The 21106-nt window shown below is 38.6% G+C and overlaps 1 protein-coding gene and 1 pseudogene across 1 annotated transcript; one reads left to right on the top strand and one right to left on the bottom strand.

Annotated features, from left to right (window-relative positions):
- The first annotated feature begins 5603 nt into the window (after positions 1 to 5603).
- On the top strand, positions 5604 to 8671 carry LOC125596627 (annotated as a pseudogene).
- A 1526-nt stretch (positions 8672 to 10197) lies between these two features.
- On the bottom strand, positions 10198 to 15673 carry LOC125596626. Its single transcript, XM_048771712.1, has 2 exons — positions 15269 to 15673; positions 10198 to 13455 (listed from the first exon to the last, which is right to left on the bottom strand). Exons 1-2 carry the CDS (start codon positions 15671 to 15673, stop codon positions 12937 to 12939), a joined length of 924 nt encoding a protein of 307 aa, XP_048627669.1. The 3' UTR covers positions 10198 to 12936.
- Between the last annotated feature and the right edge of the window lie 5433 nt (positions 15674 to 21106).

Genomic DNA, 21106 nt, shown 5'->3' with positions numbered 1-21106 from the left:
TTCCGTTCTTCTCAATTTTCTATTCCAATGGTTTCAATTTTTAATAGTTTTGCTTTGTTGATCCCATTACAGACGGTGTTTGAGTTTCCATTACTTTTTATAAGAAATGCAACATCAATTTGTTAATTATGAACTCTATGATTCTATGAACAAATCAATTTGATTGGAATGCTAAAAAATAAGATTATAAACAAACAAAAAAGTAAATGACAACAAAAATTAAAATACGTATTTCAAACAGTGATCGTCTAAAAATACATTTCTTTTTTAATAACACCTACTTATTTTACGTTACACTTCCGTTATTTAACTCATCTTTTCAATAACATATTCAGCATACAGATAAACTGTTACTAAATGCAATCATCTAAACTCAATTTCATCATACAAACGATAATCATGCCAACCACATACTCAGCTTTGAGAGTCCAAAATATAACAAACCACAACTAGCCAGTCAATCATGGCTTAAAAACATACAACTAGAATACACGTAAACCGCATCTAACCTATATAAATGTTATACGTAGCAACCTATTAATATAAACACAAACAACGAAATCAAACATAATTAGTTTTCGTATACACAATCCTTCTACACCCTAACATTCTTAAAAACCATAAACGTTGTTATACACTTCTCTTGAAAATGCTAATATGAAATACACATAATGAATATATACAATAATATAATTATATATATGACACGAAAAGCATATCCCGCGATAAGCATAAGATCATTTTCTTTCGACGTATTTTCATTTTCATTTCTGTGAACATACTTCTTTTACTAAGACCATAAATGAATTGTAAATTCACGTAAGAACAAAACATACGAACCGGCGCGTAGCGCCGGAATACCACTAGTTTAACTAATATACTCAGGCACTGTTGGTATCATAACACTATTTACCTTGCGTAACTGACTGCCGGTTTGAAGTACGAAGTCCAAAATATACGTTGCAATATCTGTACGAGTCCAAAATACGTCACTATTTCACCTAGGCTGTAACAAATTCAACTTTTTGATGGGCCGGAGCGTGGGCCCAATAAGCATTATTTTTCACGAAAATTTTCCGAAAACCCTAATGTTGGATCCTCAATGCTGAAATAACGATAGAAGAAGAGAGAGAAGGGGCATCTGATCTGATTGGGGGCTTGCCACATCGACGAGGTTTGTTCAAAAAATTGTTTTTTTTTTCTAATAATGTTGGGTCCCTCCTAGATGGAGAGAACCAAGTGGGCAGACATAATAATAATTCTCATGACCCTTTGCACTGTAGACTCACAATAATAGAGTTTAGAGAGAGAGACAAAAGAGAGAAAGGAGAAAAAGAGAGAGAAGGAGAAAACTCGTAAGGTGATTTCAAGACTGGATTTGGAGGGTCAAACGGATCCTGATCGGGCTGATATTTTGTGGGAAGCTTCTTCAGTCAGTGGGTTAGAGGTTCACCGAAGGGATTTGGATTTCAACGGTTGGATCTTCTGTTGTCTGGGTTTTCTTGAAGCTGGTCGCCATAGTTCTTCAGCAGAGCAGTCTTGGGTGTTTGGTAAATCCAACGGTGAGATCTTCTCTTATTGAGCTGAAATTTGGCAGAGGTATTGTCGACTTGTTTATCTTGGATTTGTACGGTTGGATTAGTTTCTGGAAGCCGGAATCTTTGTGAGCTGAGGTCGTTTGGTTGCTGCCGGTTTTGAAGCTTTGTGTTGCTCTCTTGTTGTTGTTGTTTGTGTTGGAGATAGCTTTTGTAGCTAGACTCTCTGTTCTGTTCAGGCTGTTGAACAGGGAGGACGTGGTTGTACTCATACCATTTATATAGTGGATTTTTGAGTGGACTACGGTCCCGTGGTTTTTCCTTCTCACATCGAGGAGGTTTTCCACGTAAAAATTGTGTGTCTCATTTAGTTATCGCAACTTTGATATCTTGCCATCGTCGAAGTATTTTCCTCACAGGTTCGCACAAGGTCAGGGGAACACGACCATTAGTATTTCCGCTGCGCCGTGTGACTTTCCCCAACAGAGTGGTATCAGAGCTTCTGGTTTTAGAGCTTTGGTTTTGATAACTTTGGGTTGTTATTTGCTTGTGTGAAAGATGGAAAATATGAGCAGGATGATAAGCTTGAATGGTGCTAACTATCATCTATGGAAGGGCAAGATGGAGGATTTGCTCTTTGTTAAAGAATTCCATGTTCCAGTCTTCGAGGAGCAGAAACCTGAGAAGAAGACGGATGAAGAGTGGAAGCTGCAGCATCGCCAAGTGTGTGGGTTGATAAGGCAGTGGGTAGATGATAATGTGTTGCATCATATTGAGACTGAGACGGATGCTCGTTCTTTGTGGAAGAAGCTGGAGCAGTTATATGCTAGGAAGACCGGAAACAACAAGATGTACATGATCAAGAAGTTGATTGAGCTGAGGTATCAGGAGGGGACTCCGATGACAGATCACTTGAATGCGTTTCAGGGATTGCTCAACAAGTTGTCTGATATGGGCATCAAGTTTGATGATGAGATTCACGGTCTGTGGCTTCTCGGTACTTTACCGGACTCTTGGGAGGTTTTCAGGATGTCTCTTTGTAACTCCGCGTCGGAAGGTGTTATTTCGATGGATTCAGTGAAGAACAGTGTTCTTAATGAGGAAGCAAGAAGGCAGTCGAATGCTAGCAGTTCGCGTTCAGATGTCTTTGTTACTGAGTCAAGGGGGAGAAGTACAAGTAGAGATCCCAAGAGAGACAAGAACAGGAGCAGGAGCAAGTCTAATAGATTTGCTAATATGGAGTGCTACTTCTGTCATAAGAAAGGGCACATGAAGAAGGATTGCTGGAAGTTGAAAAACAAGCAGCAAGGAAATCAAGAAGAAAAGGTGGATCGGGTGACTCTCACCGAAGATCAGTTTCTCATTCTTCTTGAGGGTGATGCCATTAATGTCGCATGCCAGGACACCAGTTGGGTGATTGACAGTGGAGCTACTACTCATGCTACATCACAGCGGGATTTGTTTTCTACCTATACTACGGGTAATTATGGTTCTGTGAAGATGGGGAATGATGCGATGGCTCAGGTTGCTGGCATTGGTGATGTTTGCTTGGAGACTAGTCTTGGTACTAGGCTGGTGCTTAAGGATGTTAAGCATGTTCCTGATATTAGGATGAATCTGATATCGACGGGAAGACTTGATGATGAGGGTTATTTCAGTTTGCACGGTGGTGGTAAATGGAAGCTCTCTCGCGGTTCTTTGATTGTGGCTCGAGGTGAGAAGTCTTCATCTTTCTATTGGATGCAGGCTAAGGTCTCCAAAGATGTTGTTAATGCGGTGGAGAATGATAATGCCATGGAGTTATGGCATAAGAGACTCGGTCACATGAGTGAGAAGGGAATGGTTGTGTTGTCTAAGAATGAGGTGATTCCAGGAATCTCTGGTTTGCACCTACAGAAGTGTTCGCATTGCTTTGCGGGAAAACAACACAGGGTATCTTTCAAGTCTTCCGCACCTTCTAGGAAACCCGAGGTACTGGATTTGGTACACTCAGATGTGTGTGGTCCAATGAAGACAAGATCTCTTGGTGGCGCATCATATTATGTGACTTTTATTGATGATCATTCAAGGAAGTCGTGGGTATTTCCTATGAGGACGAAGGATCAGGTGCTGGGATATTTCAAGCACTTTGTGGCATTGGTTGAGAGACAAACGGGGAAGAAGCTGAAGTGTATCCGCAGTGATAATGGTGGAGAGTATCTTGGACCATTTGATGCTTATTGCAAAGAGCATGGAATAAGGCATCAGTTCACGCCACCTCATACTCCACAGTTGAATGGGTTGGCTGAAAGGATGAATCGGACGATTGTCGAGAGGATGAGATGTTTGATCTCACAGTCAGGCTTATCGATGACTTTCTGGGCAGAAGCTTTGAACACGGTGGTTCATGTGCTGAATTTGTCACCAAGTGCTCCATTGGATGGTGATGTTCCAGAGAGGGTTTGGACTGGTAAGGATGTTTCTTACAGTCACTTGAGGGTCTTTGGGTGTAAGGCATTTGTTCATATTCCCAAGGTTGATAGATCGAAGCTTGAGATGAAGTCGCGGCAGTGTGTGTTCATCGGTTATGGTCATGATGAGTTCGGGTACAGATTTTATGATCCCGTTGAGAGGAAGCTCGTAAGGAGCAGAGATGTTGTGTTTATGGAAGATCAAACGATTAAGGACATTGACAAGTCCAAAAAGCCAACTCAGATTTTTGAGGGTTTGATCGATACAGAGGCTACTCCTTCTACATCGGTTCACGGTGAGGTTGAGGTTGAGGTTCAGGATAATACACCCAGTGCAGATGCTCCCGCACATGAAGATGGTAGTGGTGATCATGGTGACGATCATGGTGAGACACCAGCTGCTGAGAACCAACCTACTATTGTTAGAAGATCCGAGAGAGGTCTTAAACCGTCGACAAGGTATGATCCTAGTGAGTATGTATTACTTACTGATGGGGGAGAGCCTGAAAGCTATGATGAAGCTTTGGAGGATGAACACAAGGATAAGTGGTTTGGAGCCATGGATGAGGAGATGGATTCTTTTGAGGAGAACCATACTTTTGAGTTGGTGGAATTGCCTAAGGGCAAGAAGGCTCTGCTTAATAAGTGGGTGTACAGAATTAAGCATGAGGATGACAATTTGCCACCTCGACACAAGGCTAGATTGGTTGTGAAAGGCTACAGCCAAAAGAAGGGAATTGATTATGATGAAATCTTTTCTCCTGTTGTGAAGATGTCATCCATTCGGGTTGTACTTGGATTGGCAGCGAGCCTTGATCTAGAGGTTGAGCAAATGGACGTGAAGACTGCTTTCCTTCATGGTAATTTGGAGGAAGAGATCTACATGGAACAACCGGAAGGCTATGTGCAAAAGGGCAAAGAAAATTTGGTTTGCCGCTTGAAGAAAAGCCTTTATGGATTGAAGCAAGCACCAAGGCAGTGGTACATGAAGTTCAAGTCTGTTATGGGGGAGCATGGTTATGCAGAGACTGATTCAGACCATTGTGTATTTGTGAAGGTGTTCGGTGAGGATGATTTTATCATCTTGTTGCTGTATGTCGATGATATGTTGATTGTGGGCAGGAACATGGACAGAATTAAGGAGTTGAAAGAGCAGCTCAGTGAGTCCTTTGCCATGAAAGATATGGGTCCAGCGAAACAGATTCTTGGTATGAGAATTATTCGGGATAGAGGTGAGAAGCTGATTCACTTATCTCAGGAGAAGTACATTGAAAAAGTACTTAAGCGGTTTCACATGGACAAGTCTAAAGTGTTGAGTACTCCTCTTGCTCCACACTTAAGACTGAGCAGTCAACAAAGTCCGAAGACATATGCGGAGAAGGAAGATATGGCGAAGGTTCCGTATGCTTCTGCAGTGGGTAGTTTGATGTATGCCATGGTCTGTACAAGACCGGATTTAGCCTACGCCGTTGGAGTTGTCAGCAGGTTTCTCTCCAATCCGGGAAGAGAACATTGGAATGCTGTGAAGTGGATTTTGAGATATCTCAGAGGGACTTCTAATTTGAAGATTACATTTGGAGGTAAGAAGTCATTGCTTGTCAGTTACACTGATTCTGACATGTCGGGAGATGCTGATTCTAGCAAATCTACTTCGGGTTACTTGGTAACATTTGCGGGTGGAGCTGTGGCATGGCAGTCAAGGTTGCAAAAGTGTGTTGCACTATCTACCACTGAGGCAGAGTTCATTGCTGCAGTTGAAGCTTGTAAAGCTGTTGTGGATGAAGAACTTCTGTGAAGAGATCGGTTTCAAGCAAGAAAAGTATGTGTTGCTTTGTGATAGTCAAAGCGCTATTTGTCTCGGGAAGAATTCTACATTTCATTCGAAGTCAAAACACATTCAGAGGAGGTATCATTGGATACGTGATGTGGTTGCTTCTAAGGAAGTGGAACTTGAGAAAGTTCATACGGATGATAATGGAGCTGATATGATGACGAAGTCATTACCGAGGGGGAAGCTTGAGGTATGCCGAGAGATAGCCGGAATGGCTGTTTCTTCCATCTAGTCGGAGGGGGAGTTTGTTGGGTCCCTCCTAGATGAGAGAGACCAAGTGGCATGAGACATAATAATAATTCTCATGACCCTTTGCACTGTAGACTCACAATAATAGAGTTTAGAGAGAGAGACAAAAGAGAGAAAGGAGAAAAAGAGAGAGAAGGAGAAAACTCGTAAGGTGATTTCAAGACTGGATTTGGAGGGTCAAACGGATCCTGATCGGGCTGATATTTTGTGGGAAGCTTCTTCAGTCAGTGGGTTAGAGGTTCACCGAAGGGATTTGGATTTCAACGGTTGGATCTTCTGTTGTCTGGGTTTTCTTGAAGCTGGTCGCCATAGTTCTTCAGCAGAGCAGTCTTGGGTGTTTGGTAAATCCAACGGTGAGATCTTCTCTTATTGAGCTGAAATTTGGCAGAGGTATTGTCGACTTGTTTATCTTGGATTTGTACGGTTGGATTAGTTTCTGGAAGCCGGAATCTTTGTGAGCTGAGGTCGTTTGGTTGCTGCCGGTTTTGAAGCTTTGTGTTGCTCTCTTGTTGTTGTTGTTTGTGTTGGAGATAGCTCTTTGTAGCTAGACTCTCTGTTCTGTTCAGGCTGTTGAACAGGGAGGACGTGGTTGTACTCATACCATTTATATAGTGGATTTTTGAGTGGACTACGGTCCCGTGGTTTTTCCTTCTCACATCGAGGAGGTTTTCCACGTAAAAATTGTGTGTCTCATTTAGTTATCGCAACTTTGATATCTTGCCATCGTCGAAGTATTTTCCTCACAGGTTCGCACAAGGTCAGGGGAACACGACCATTAGTATTTCCGCTGCGCCGTGTGACTTTCCCCAACAATAAAAAGGGGTTTCTTATGTTTGCAGCTTGTTTTTAGTTTAGTTTTTAACCTTTGGATCTGGGTTTATTTGGTTTGCATCAACTTTAGTTCTTAAAGACTTTGAATTGTACTTTGCCTAGTAGTTTGGTCTCTAAGTACAAGTTTTGGATCTTTGACATGCGAAACAAATATGTACGAAGAAATTTTGAAACAATTTGAAAAAGAGATATGAATTAAGTTTCATAAGAAATTAAAGTTACCTGTAAGTATGTTATTATTATTTTTTTCAGAAAACTTTCGGAATTAAGGAAAATATAATTTCTAAGTTTAAAAAAAATTGGAAATCTATTTACCAAAAAGGTAAAATTCTGACAGTGACGCACTTTGGTAAAAGTAGATATTGTGACGTGCAGTTATAAAAAATAGATATTTTGAATTTGCAAATTGTCAGTAATTATATTTATCCAATTTTCTAGTTTTTGTTGTTTCCAGTTACACATTCTCAGGAACTCGTTTTTGGTTTAGCTACTTTTTGAGATTTACATTATGGTATTATTATCTCTAAAGTTATAGTATTACTTTCGTTGGTAAAAAAAAAACATTATAGTAAACATTATCTCTAAGGCAGGAGGCTTTTGTAGTAAACTATCACTTAAATATTGAAACATGCACGGTTATAAAACATTATAGTATACGTCGCAATATCTGTACGAGTCCAAAATACGTCACTATCCAGAGTTCCATGGAAATCTCTTGCAAAGTTGAGATGTGTATGTAAGCTTTGGAATAGTCTTATTTTGGAAGAGAGACTCAACAAGAAGAATTTGTCGTTTCACATGCACATCTATAGCGGTGAACATCGTTTTATACTATTAGACACTGGTCCTAAGATATCGGCCGTGGGCATCGAGGAGCAGCAAAACAACGTGGATGATCCTCCGTCTTTGATCGTCCAAGACTTTACCCTTACAAAAGTCCGACCATGCAAGACAAAGCTATGATTTTTACAAAGAAAGGTTTCAGCCCACAGATGACTTGCCATTCAGCTATGATGAGATGAATCCTATTGCACTAGAGATTTATAAAGGAGATAGGCTTTCGGTGTTGGAGCAATGTCACAAAACAAGGAAGATATGCATATGGGTGAAGCATTGGCTCATGCTTACTTCTTGGACCAAATTGGTGGTCGTGGACATACCAGAGTTTCCGCTTATATATCCACGTCTTACCCTCCTTTCTACAAATTATTATTTCGACAAAAACAATAGGCTTGTTATAACTTGTAATGATACTGACATGAAGGGTCTATCTATTATCCAAGTAATTAAAGCTAATGAAGGGGAATGTCGTTTCCCTTTTTTATGCAGCTACGTTCCTAGCGTAGTTAGGATTCCAGGGTTTCGAAGCAAGACACAAGTCGGATTCGCTGGAGAAAACGTAGATTCAACTAGTTTGGGTATACATATATTTGTTGTTCGTGTGATGATTCTTTCTGCTTGGGCTATTAAACTATGCATAGCATATATCCTTTCTTTTTATTTGAAAGTGTCAAAAACAAACCTAAAATTGCCAATTTATTGTTAACCTACTCTATACGTGGAATATGTGATTTTGTTAACTTTACCTAAACTGTTTTTCCCTAGGAACAAAATATTGGCTTATTAACCTTGATGCTTAATTACACAATCCATTTCTTAGAATTATAATTACTCTTTTCCTTCATATTTTTCAAGTGCGCTCCTTAATTTAGATGCTTCTCATATTTTAGAAGTAACAAATAGTGAATGCTTTCACACTGGTTTAGGATTATTGACAAATGATATGAAAGAGATATGAGGTTAGTCTTGAGAAACAAGGCTGGACTTGAGAAAGAGATAAGAGGTTGGACTTTGAGAAACAAATGCTCTATATCTATCTCCTCCCTCTCTCTCTCTCTCTCTCTCTCTCTCTCTCTCTCTCTCTCTCTCTCTCTCTCTCTCTCTCTCTCTCTCTCTCTCTCTCTCTCTCTATATTTTCAGCATTGAGGATCAGAACATTAGGGTTTTCAGAAAATTTATATGAAAAATAGATGCTAATTGGGCCTAAACACCTCCGACCCATCCAAAATTAGAACTTTTTACAAGATATCTATATGTAAGATAGTGACCTTTATTTTGGACTTCGTACTTCAAACTGACAGTTAGTTACGTAAAGTAAATAGTGTTGTGGCGAAAATATGAATTTTCATTTATTCTAAAAAAGGTTAATTGTGAGAAGGGGTCTGAGGCCAATACCTCAAATTTTGTATGATAACCACGTGATGCGTATCAAGACTGCGATGTACTGTAAGGAGGATCGACGTATTCAATTCAGTAAAAACGAACCAATTAAAACCGAACCGAACTAAAATAGAGAAAGTGTTTGAATATGGTAATACATTGAACGGATGTTAAATTTAAAAAAAAAACTGAAATATATGGTATGATTTGGTGCATAAACCGATCAAACCAAATAAATCAATCAATTAAAATATAGTAGTATACGTATATGTAAATTATACTCTTTCCGTTTTATATTAAGTGTCGTTGTAGAAAAACAATTTCATTGCAAAATAAGTGTCGTTTTAGCATTTCAATGCAGAATTTATTAATTTTATTTTCCAGTTTATTTTTCTATTGGTTGAAATATAGTTAGATGTATGAGTAATGATGTTTTTTTATATGAAATATGCAAAATTAAATGTTTTATTAATCTGTGTGCACAAATCTAAAATGACACATAATATGAAACAAATGTAGTATAATATAATTAATAATATATACATAATCTATTTTATTAATATTTTATTTTAATTTAAAAGTAAAATTTTCATTTTTATCAAGTCAAAAAAATAATTTTTAATTTTTTGTTGACAAATATATGTGCTAATATTTAGTTATTTAATATTACCATTTTTCTTATTTTATCCTATAAAACTACTATTATTATTAACATAATATGTTTACTAATTATTTTAATTATTAAAAAATGAACAAAAATAGTCTATTTAAAAACCGAACTGATGTTAAATTAAAAAAACTGAAATATATGGTATGATTTGGTATATAAACCGATCAAACCAAATAAATCGATCAATTAAAATATACTAGTATACATATATGTAAATTATATAATATAATTAATAATAGATACATAATTTATTTTATTAATTTTTTATTTTAAGTTAAAAGTAAAATTTTCATTTTATCAAGTTAAAAAAATAATTTTAAATTTTTTTTGACAAATATATGTGCTAATATTTAGTTATTTAATATTACTAATTTTTCTTATTTTATCCTATAAAACTACTATTATTATTAACTTAATATGTTTAATAATTATTTTAAATATTAAAAAATGAATAAAAATAGTGTATTTAAAAACAAAAATATTTTTGTGTCATACTAAAGTCGATATCTAATCATATAAAGTAAAATTCATAAAATATTATAAAAGATAAAAATATGTATAACTTTTTGGTATAAAACCGAATAAACCAAAAACCGACGGTATATAAACCGAACCAAACTAGAGTAGCTATGGTTTTAATATGGTAGATATTTTTTATAAACTGAAATACCGAAAAAAGAACCGATATCCGGATTGGACACCTCTAGCATGATGTCTTGTGTGTTTCATGTATATTTATTAGTTTGTATAACAGTAATGAAAAGTTTGCATTAATAGTTTTTTTTTACATTCCAATTCATCTAGATACAGAATGAGTATCGTATATCCTAGATTTGTCGATTTCTCCCTGCTCGAGGACCTTTGTTATATCATATCAATAATACAAGTCTAATTAGCTAAAAAAAAGTCTAATCCAACTTTACCATTCATACAATCAAATACACATATATTGATACAATCGGGCACACATATCATACAACTTTACCTCATGATAGGTGTAGGTTACGGATTGATATATTTGACCTACGGAATGGTATAGGTCAAATATATTTTAAATTTTGTTGTTTACAACAAACGGTTATTCTATTGCTCAAACTTGAGATCGGTTGAGTAACCAGATCAGAAGAGAATAATCGGTAAAACAAAGTTCTCTATGAAAAACTCTTACAGTCTTAGCTAAAGAATCAGAAATTGGATACGGCGCTCTTGGGATTTTAGAAATCTTGAAGTGTGGATAACACAGGTGAAGAGTTTTTGACAACAAAATGTTGGGGTCAAAAACGGTTGCGACGAAGTTAACGTCCAAATCCCCGAAGAAGAAAAAAAAGAAGAAAAATTCTTCAACAAATACTTTTTCAAAAACTTTATTGCACGCATGGTTTATAACCTTAACATACATATATATAAGTATGGATGACGGTTAAAAGAAAAAAAATGTAAAACACTAAAATAATAGGAAACTTGGATAAATAAACTTGAAAAAAAACGTAGAAAACTTCTTCGACAAATACTTTTTCGAAATAGATTCTTCTTTACGAAAAGGTTTGCGGAAGAAACGCGAATCATCGGACAAGTGGTCGAGAAGGATCGTTACACAGTGACCAAACACGTGCTCCGCTCGGTCGCTACGTAGCGACCGAGTTCGAGCCAAAGCTTAGTCGCTACGTAGCGACCAAACGTCCATTCCGCTCGGTTGCTACGTAGCGACCGAGCTCCATCGCTACGTAGCTTTGCAAGGTAGACAGCACCATGAGATCTTCCTGAACCCATTTGCCTTCATCTACCACTACAACCTCCTTGCCATCTTCTCCTTGGGTGATTTGCTTTGCAGCTGAACTTGAAGAGACATGCTCCCAAAGACCTCTACCTCCAAGGGCTGTCCTGGCCATCCTAGACCAGGTAATATAGCTTTCTGGTCCCTTGAGTGTGACTGGAATGTGAATTGCTTTGTACTGTTCCATTTCTCTCAATCTGGCGCCAAGAATATTTTGAAATTTCAAAACTGGATTTGAGAAAAATTAGTTCTAGAACTGAGAGATCTCAAGCTTAGAAACAAGATAAACTCTCAAGAAATAAGATTAGAGACATAACAGAGTGAGCACAACCAAAAAATTTGAAGAAAATATTCAAGAACACTCAAGAACTCAGATTTATTATCCACTGGATAAAAGAAATCTGTAGAGAAATTTGTGAAATAAAACCAGAGAATCAAGAGACAGAGAGAAATAGAGTAAGCTTGCGGAAGTATTTGAGGTAATCAGGAGCTTAAAGCTCTGATACCATGAAAGTTATTGAAGAACAAAGTGAAGAACAAGAGAGAGAGTGAGAAGAGAAATCAAGAGTAAGAGAGATAGAGTAAAGAATGATTTATTTCCTTAACCATAATGTGCAACATGTTACAGAGATTTAAAGGCAAGATGCCTTGCTACAACAATGAATAAAATATGAAACTCATAAACTAAGAAAAGAATAAAGAATAGAAATTTGATCGATGGATAGTGACAAGTCCTCAACGGTCTTGGAGCCTTCCTTTTCTTCTTCCATCCTTAAGTAGATCATGTGACTAATATTATAAATAATTCACCCAACTTGTCTCCTTACTCTCCAACTGTTAGGTGCTTCTTGTGAGTTTAAATTCGCCCAGCTCCACTATGTTCCTGAAAATCCAGCTCCTTAGCCTTGTTTCTCAAGTTCAGCTTTGTTTCTCAAATCCAACCTCTTATCTCTTTCTCAAGTCCAGCCTTGTTTCTCAAGACTAACCTCATATCTCTTTCATATCATTTGTCAATAATCCTAAACCAGTGTGAAAGCATTCACTATTTGTTACTTCTAAAATATGAGAAGCATCTAAATTAAGGAGCGCACTTGAAAAATATGAAGGAAAAAGAGTAATTATAATTCTAAGAAATGGATTGTGTAATTAAGCATCAAGGTTAATAAGCCAATATTTTTTGTTTCTAGGGAAAAACAGATTAGGTAAAGTTAACAAAATCACATATTCCACGTATAGAGTAGGTTAACAATAAATTGGCAATTTTAGGTTTGTTTTTGACACTTTCAAATAAAAAGAAAGGATATATGCTATGCATAGTTTAATAGCCCAAGCAGAAAGAATCATCACACGAAACAACAAATATATGTATACCCAAACTAGTTGAATCTACGTTTTCTCCAGCGAATCCGACTTGTGTCTTGCTTCGAAAACCCTGGAACCCTAGCTAAGCTAGGAACGTAGCTGCATAAAAAAGAGAAACGACATTCCCCTTCATTAGCTTTAATTACTTGGAATTCCTTGTCGTTGATGACTCTGATAATAGATAGACCCTTCATGTCAGTATCATTACAAGTTATAACAAGCCTATTGTTTTTGTCGAAATAATAATTTGTAGAAAGGAGGGTAAGACGTGGATATATAAGCGGAAACTCTGGTATGTCCACGACCACCAATTTGGTCCAAGAAGTAAGCATGAGCCAATGCTTCACCCATATGCATATCTTCCTTGTTTTGTGACATTGCTCCAACACCGAAAGCCTATCTCCTTTATAAATCTCTAGTGCAATAGGATTCATCTCATCATAGCTGAATGGCAAGTCATCTGTGGGCTGAAACCTTTCTTTGTAAAAATCATAGCTTTGTCTTGCATGGTCGGACTTTTGTAAGGGTAAAGTCTTGGACGATCAAAGACGGAGGATCATCCACGTTGTTTTGCTGCTCCTCGATGCCCACGGCCGATATCTTAGGACCAGTGTCTAATAGTATAAAACGATGTTCACCGCTATAGATGTGCATGTGAAACGACAAATTCTTCTTGTTGAGTCTCTCTTCCAAAATAAGACTATTCCAAAGCTTACATACACATCTCAACTTTGCAAGAGATTTCCATGGAACTCTGGATAGTGACGTATTTTGGACTCGTACAGATATTGCGACGTATACTATAATGTTTTATAACCGTGCATGTTTCAATATTTAAGTGATAGTTTACTACAAAAGCCTCCTGCCTTAGAGATAATGTTTACTATAATGTTTTTTTTTACCAACGAAAGTAATACTATAACTTTAGAGATAATAATACCATAATGTAAATCTCAAAAAGTAGCTAAACCAAAAACGAGTTCCTGAGAATGTGTAACTGGAAACAACAAAAAACTAGAAAATTGGATAAATATAATTACTGACAATTTGCAAATTCAAAATATCTATTTTTTATAACTGCACGTCACAATATCTACTTTTACCAAAGTGCGTCACTGTCAGAATTTTACCTTTTTGGTAAATAGATTTCCAATTTTTTTTAAACTTAGAAATTATATTTTCCTTAATTCCGAAAGTTTTCTGAAAAAAATAATAATAACATATTTACAGGTAACTTTAATTTCTTATGAAACTTAATTCATATCTCTTTTTCAAATTGTTTCAAAATTTCTTCGTACATATTTGTTTCGCATGTCAAAGATCCAAAACTTGTACTTAGAGACCAAACTACTAGGCAAAGTACAATTCAAAGTCTTTAAGAAACTTAAAGTTGATGCAAACCAAATAAACCCAGATCCAAAAGGTTAAAAACTAAACTAAAAACAAGCTGCAAACATAAGAAACCCCTTTTTATTGTTGGGGAAAGTCACACGGCGCAGCGGAAATACTAATGGTCGTGTTCCCCTCACCTTGTGCGAACCTGTGAGGAAAATACTTCGACGATGGCAAGATATCAAAGTTGCGATAACTAAATGAGACACACAATTTTTACGTGGAAAACCTCCTCGATGTGAGAAGGAAAAACCACGGGACCGTAGTCCACTCAAAAATCCACTATATAAATGGTATGAGTACAACCACGTCCTCCCTGTTCAACAGCCTGAACAGAACAGAGAATCTAGCTACAAAGAGCTATCTCCAACACAAACAACAACAACAAGAGAGCAACACAAAGCTTCAAAACCGGCAGCAAACAAACGACCTCAGCTCACAAAGATTCCGGCTTCCAGAAACTAATCCAACCGTACAAATCCAAGATAAACAAGTCGACAATACCTCTGCCAAATTTCAGCTCAATAAGAGAAGATCTCACCGTTGGATTTACCAAACACCCAAGACTGCTCTGCTGAAGAACTATGGCGACCAGCTTCAAGAAAACCCAGACAACAGAAGATCCAACCGTTGAAATCCAAATCCCTTCGGTGAACCTCTAACCCACTGACTGAAGAAGCTTCCCACAAAATATCAGCCCGATAAGGATCCGTTTGACCCTCCAAATCCAGTCTTGAAATCACCTTACGAGTTTTCTCCTTCTCTCTCTTTTTCTCCTTTCTCTCTTTTGTCTCTCTCTCTAAACTCTATTATTGTGAGTCTACAGTGCAAAGGGTCATGAGAATTATTATTATGTCTCATGCCCACTTGGTTCTCTCCATCTAGGAGGGACCCAACAAACTCCCCCTCCGACTAGATGGAAGAAACAGCCATTCCGGCTATCTCTCGGCATACCTCAAGCTTCCCCCTCGGTAATGACTTCGTCATCATATCAGCTCCATTATCATCCGTATGAACTTTCTCAAGTTCCACTTCCTTAGAAGCAACCACATCACGTATCCAATGATACCTCCTCTGAATGTGTTTTGACTTCGAATGAAATGTAGAATTCTTCCCGAGACAAATAGCGCTTTGACTATCACAAAGCAACACATACTTTTCTTGCTTGAAACCGATCTCTTCACAGAAGTTCTTCATCCACAAAAGCTCTTTACAAGCTTCAACTGCAGCAATGAACTCTGCCTCAGTGGTAGATAGTGCAACACACTTTTGCAACCTTGACTGCCATGCCACAGCTCCACCCGCAAATGTTACCAAGTAACCCGAAGTAGATTTGCTAGAATCAGCATCTCCCGACATGTCAGAATCAGTGTAACTGACAAGCAATGACTTCTTACCTCAAATGTAATCTTCAAATTAGAAGTCCCTCTGAGATATCTCAAAATCCACTTCACAGCATTCCAATGTTCTCTTCCCGGATTGGAGAGAAACCTGCTGACAACTCCAACGGCGTAGGCTAAATCCGGTCTTGTACAGACCATGGCATACATCAAACTACCCACTGCAGAAGCATACGGAACCTTCGCCATATCTTCCTTCTCCGCATATGTCTTCGGACTTTGTTGACTGCTCAGTCTTAAGTGTGGAGCAAGAGGAGTACTCAACACTTTAGACTTGTCCATGTGAAACCGCTTAAGTACTTTTTCAATGTACTTCTCCTGAGATAAGTGAATCAGCTTCTCACCTCTATCCCGAATAATTCTCATACCAAGAATCTGTTTCGCTGGACCCATATCTTTCATGGCAAAGGACTCACTGAGCTGCTCTTTCAACTCCTTAATTCTGTCCATGTTCCTGCCCACAATCAACATATCATCGACATACAGCAACAAGATGATAAAATCATCCTCACCGAACACCTTCACAAATACACAATGGTCTGAATCAGTCTCTGCATAACCATGCTCCCCCATAACAGACTTGAACTTCATGTACCACTGCCTTGGTGCTTGCTTCAATCCATAAAGGCTTTTCTTCAAGCGGCAAACCAAATTTTCTTTGCCCTTTTGCACATAGCCTTCCGGTTGTTCCATGTAGATCTCTTCCTCCAAATTACCATGAAGGAAAGCAGTCTTCACGTCCATTTGCTCAACCTCTAGATCAAGGCTCGCTGCCAATCCAAGTACAACCCGAATGGATGACATCTTCACAACAGGAGAAAAGATTTCATCATAATCAATTCCCTTCTTTTGGCTGTAGCCTTTCACAACCAATCTAGCCTTGTGTCGAGGTGGCAAATTATCATCCTCATGCTTAATTCTGTACACCCACTTATTAAGCAGAGCCTTCTTGCCCTTAGGCAATTCCACCAACTCAAAAGTATGGTTCTCCTCAAAAGAATCCATCTCCTCATCCATGGCTCCAAACCACTTATCCTTGTGTTCATCCTCCAAAGCTTCATCATAGCTTTCAGGCTCTCCCCCATCAGTAAGTAATACATACTCACTAGGATCATACCTTGTCGACGGTTTAAGACCTCTCTCGGATCTTCTAACAATAGTAGGTTGGTTCTCAGCAGCTGGTGTCTCACCATGATCGTCACCATGATCACCACTACCATCTTCATGTGCGGGAGCATCTGCACTGGGTGCATTATCCTGAACCTCAACCTCAACCTCACCGTGAACCGATGTAGAAGGAGTAGCCTCTGTATCGATCAAACCCTCAAAAATCTGAGTTGGCTTTTTGGACTTGTCAATGTCCTTAATCGTTTGATCTTCCATAAACACAACATCTCTGCTCCTTACGAGCTTCCTCTCAACGGGATCATAAAATCTGTACCCGAACTCATCATGACCATAACCGATGAACACACACTGCCGCGACTTCATCTCAAGCTTCGATCTATCAACCTTGGGAATATGAACAAATGCCTTACACCCAAAGACCCTCAAGTGACTGTAAGAAACATCCTTACCAGTCCAAACCCTCTCTGGAACATCACCATCCAATGGAGCACTTGGTGACAAATTCAGCACATGAACCACCGTGTTCAAAGCTTCTGCCCAGAAAGTCATCGATAAGCCTGACTGTGAGATCAAACATCTCATCCTCTCGACAATCGTCCGATTCATCCTTTCAGCCAACCCATTCAACTGTGGAGTATGAGGTGGCGTGAACTGATGCCTTATTCCATGCTCTTTGCAATAAGCATCAAATGGTCCAAGATACTCTCCACCATTATCACTGCGGATACACTTCAGCTTCTTCCCCGTTTGTCTCTCAACCAATGCCACAAAGTGCTTGAAATATCCCAGCACCTGATCCTTCGTCCTCATAGGAAATACCCACGACTTCCTTGAATGATCATCAATAAAAGTCACATAATATGATGCGCCACCAAGAGATCTTGTCTTCATTGGACCACACACATCTGAGTGTACCAAATCCAGTACCTCGGGTTTCCTAGAAGGTGCGGAAGACTTGAAAGATACCCTGTGTTGTTTTCCCGCAAAGCAATGCGAACACTTCTGTAGGTGCAAACCAGAGATTCCTGGAATCACCTCATTCTTAGACAACACAGCCATTCTCTTCTCACTCATGTGACCGAGTCTCTTATGCCATAACTCCATGGCATTATCATTCTCCACCGCATTAACAATATCTTTGGAGACCTTAGCCTGCATCCAATAGAAAGATGAAGACTTCTCACCTCGAGCCACAATCAAAGAACCGCGAGAGAGCTTCCATTTACCACCACCGTGCAAACTGAAATAACCCTCATCATCAAGTCTTCCCGTCGATATCAGATTCATCCTAATATCAGGAACATGCTTAACATCCTTAAGCACCAGCCTAGTACCAAGACTAGTCTCCAAGCAAACATCACCAATGCCAGCAACCTGAGCCATCGCATCATTCCCCATCTTCACAGAACCATAATTACCCGTAGTATAGGTAGAAAACAAATCCCGCTGTGATGTAGCATGAGTAGTAGCTCCACTGTCAATCACCCAACTGGTGTCCTGGCATGCGACATTAATGGCATCACCCTCAAGAAGAATGAGAAACTGATCTTCGGTGAGAGTCACCCGATCCACCTTTTCTTCTTGATTTCCTTGCTGCTTGTTTTTCAACTTCCAGCAATCCTTCTTCATGTGCCCTTTCTTATGACAGAAGTAGCACTCCATATTAGCAAATCTATTAGACTTGCTCCTGCTCCTGTTCTTGTCTCTCTTGGGATCTCTACTTGTACTTCTCCCCCTTGACTCAGTAACAAAGACATCTGAACGCGAACTGCTAGCATTCGACTGCCTTCTTGCTTCCTCATTAAGAACACTGTTCTTCACTGAATCCATCGAAATAACACCTTCCGACGCGGAGTTACAAAGAGACATCCTGAAAACCTCCCAAGAGTCCGGTAAAGTACCGAGAAGCCACAGACCGTGAATCTCATCATCAAACTTGATGCCCATATCAGACAACTTGTTGAGCAATCCCTGAAACGCATTCAAGTGATCTGTCATCGGAGTCCCCTCCTGATACCTCAGCTCAATCAACTTCTTGATCATGTACATCTTGTTGTTTCCGGTCTTCCTAGCATATAACTGCTCCAGCTTCTTCCACAAAGAACGAGCATCCGTCTCAGTCTCAATATGATGCAACACATTATCATCTACCCACTGCCTTATCAACCCACACACTTGGCGATGCTGCAGCTTCCACTCTTCATCCGTCTTCTTCTCAGGTTTCTGCTCCTCGAAGACTGGAACATGGAATTCTTTAACAAAGAGCAAATCCTCCATCTTGCCCTTCCATAGATGATAGTTAGCACCATTCAAGCTTATCATCCTGCTCATATTTTCCATCTTTCACACAAGCAAATAACAACCCAAAGTTATCAAAACCAAAGCTCTAAAACCAGAAGCTCTGATACCACTCTGTTGGGGAAAGTCACACGGCGCAGCGGAAATACTAATGGTCGTGTTCCCCTGACCTTGTGCGAACCTGTGAGGAAAATACTTCGACGATGGCAAGATATCAAAGTTGCGATAACTAAATGAGACACACAATTTTTACGTGGAAAACCTCCTCGATGTGAGAAGAAAAACCACGGGACCGTAGTCCACTCAAAATCCACTATATAAATGGTATGAGTACAACCACGTCCTCCCTGTTCAACAGCCTGAACAGAACACAGAATCTAGCTACAAAAAGCTATCTCCAACACAAACAACAACAACAAGAGAGCAACACAAAGCTTCAAAACCGGCAGCAACCAAACGACCTCAGCTCACAAAGATTCCGGCTTCCAGAAACTAATCCAACCGTACAAATCCAAGATAAACAAGTCGACAATACCTCTGCCAAATTTCAGCTCAATAAGAGAAGATCTCACCGTTGGATTTACCAAACACCCAAGACTGCTCTGCTGAAGAACTATGGCGACCAGCTTCAAGAAAACCCAGACAACAGAAGATCCAACCGTTGAAATCCAAATCCCTTCGGTGAACCTCTAACCCACTGACTGAAGAAGCTTCCCACAAAATATCCGCCCGATAAGGATCCGTTTGACCCTGATCCAAATCCAGTCTTGAAATCACCTTAGAGTTTTCTCCTTCTCTCTCTTTTTCTCCTTTCTCTCTTTTGTCTCTCTCTCTAAACTCTATTATTGTGAGTCTACAGTGCAAAGGGTCATGAGAATTATTATTATGTCTGCCCACTTGGTTCTCTCCATCTAGGAGGGACCCAACATTTATTAGAAAAAAAAAACAGATTTTTGAACAAACCTCGTCGATGTGGCAAGCCCCCAAATCAGATCAGATGCCCCTCTCTCTCTTTCTTCTATCGTTATTTTCAGCATTGAGGATCAGAACATTAGGGTTTTCGGAAAATTTACGTGAAAAATAAATGCTTATTGGGCCCAACGCTCCCGGCCCATCAAAAAGTTGAATTTGTTACAGCCTAGGTGAAATAGTGACGTATTTTGGACTCGTACAGATATTGCGACGTATATTTTGGACTTCGTACTTCAAACCGGCAGTCAGTTACGCAAGGTAAATAGTGTTATGATACCAACAGTGCCTGAGTATATTAGTTAAACTAGTGGTATTCCGGCGCTACGCGCCGGGTTCGTATGTTTTGTTCTTACGTGAATTTACAATTCATTTATGGTCTTAGTAAAAGAAGTATGTTCACAGAAATGAAAATGAAAATACGTCGAAAGAAAATGATCTTATGCTTATCGCGGGATATGCTTTTCGTGTCATATATATAATTATATTATTGTATATATTCATTATGTGTATTTCATATTAGCATTTTCAAGAGAAGTGTATAACAACGTTTATGGTTTTTAAGAATGTTAGGGTGTAGAAGGATTGTGTATACGAAAACTAATTATGTTTGATTTCGTTGTTTGTGTTTATATTAATAGGTTGCTACATATAACATATTATATAGGTTAGATGCGGTTTACGTGTATTCTAGTTGTATGTTTTTAAGCCATGATTGACTGGCTAGTTGTTGTTTGTTATATTTTGGACTCTCAAAGCTGAGTATGTGGTTGGCATGATTATCGTTTGTATGATGAAATTGAGTTTAGATGATTGCATTTAGTAACAGTTTATCTGTATGCTGAATATGTTATTGAAAAGATGAGTTAAATAACGGAAGTGTAACGTAAAATAAGTAGGTGTTATTAAAAAAGAAATGTATTTTTAGACGATCACTGTTTGAAATACGTATTTTAATTTTTGTTGTCATTTACTTTTTTGTTTGTTTATAATCTTA

This window comes from Brassica napus, unplaced genomic scaffold, assembly GCF_020379485.1.
Source record: "Brassica napus cultivar Da-Ae unplaced genomic scaffold, Da-Ae ScsIHWf_1251;HRSCAF=1786, whole genome shotgun sequence".
NCBI classification, from domain to species: Eukaryota; Viridiplantae; Streptophyta; class Magnoliopsida; order Brassicales; family Brassicaceae; genus Brassica; species Brassica napus.
This window is presented reverse-complemented; position numbering and strand designations above follow the sequence as displayed.

Bases quoted from the DNA above. Each gene is read 5' to 3' on its own strand.
- LOC125596626 (XM_048771712.1), bottom strand. From the start codon at position 15,673: ATGTCGGGAGATGCTGATTCTAGCAAATCTACTTCGGGTTACTTGGTA. The intron at 13,456-15,268 runs GTATGCCGAGAG...TGATCGTCCAAG, and splicing joins TACCGAGGGGGAAGCTTGAG to ACTTTACCCTTACAAAAGTC.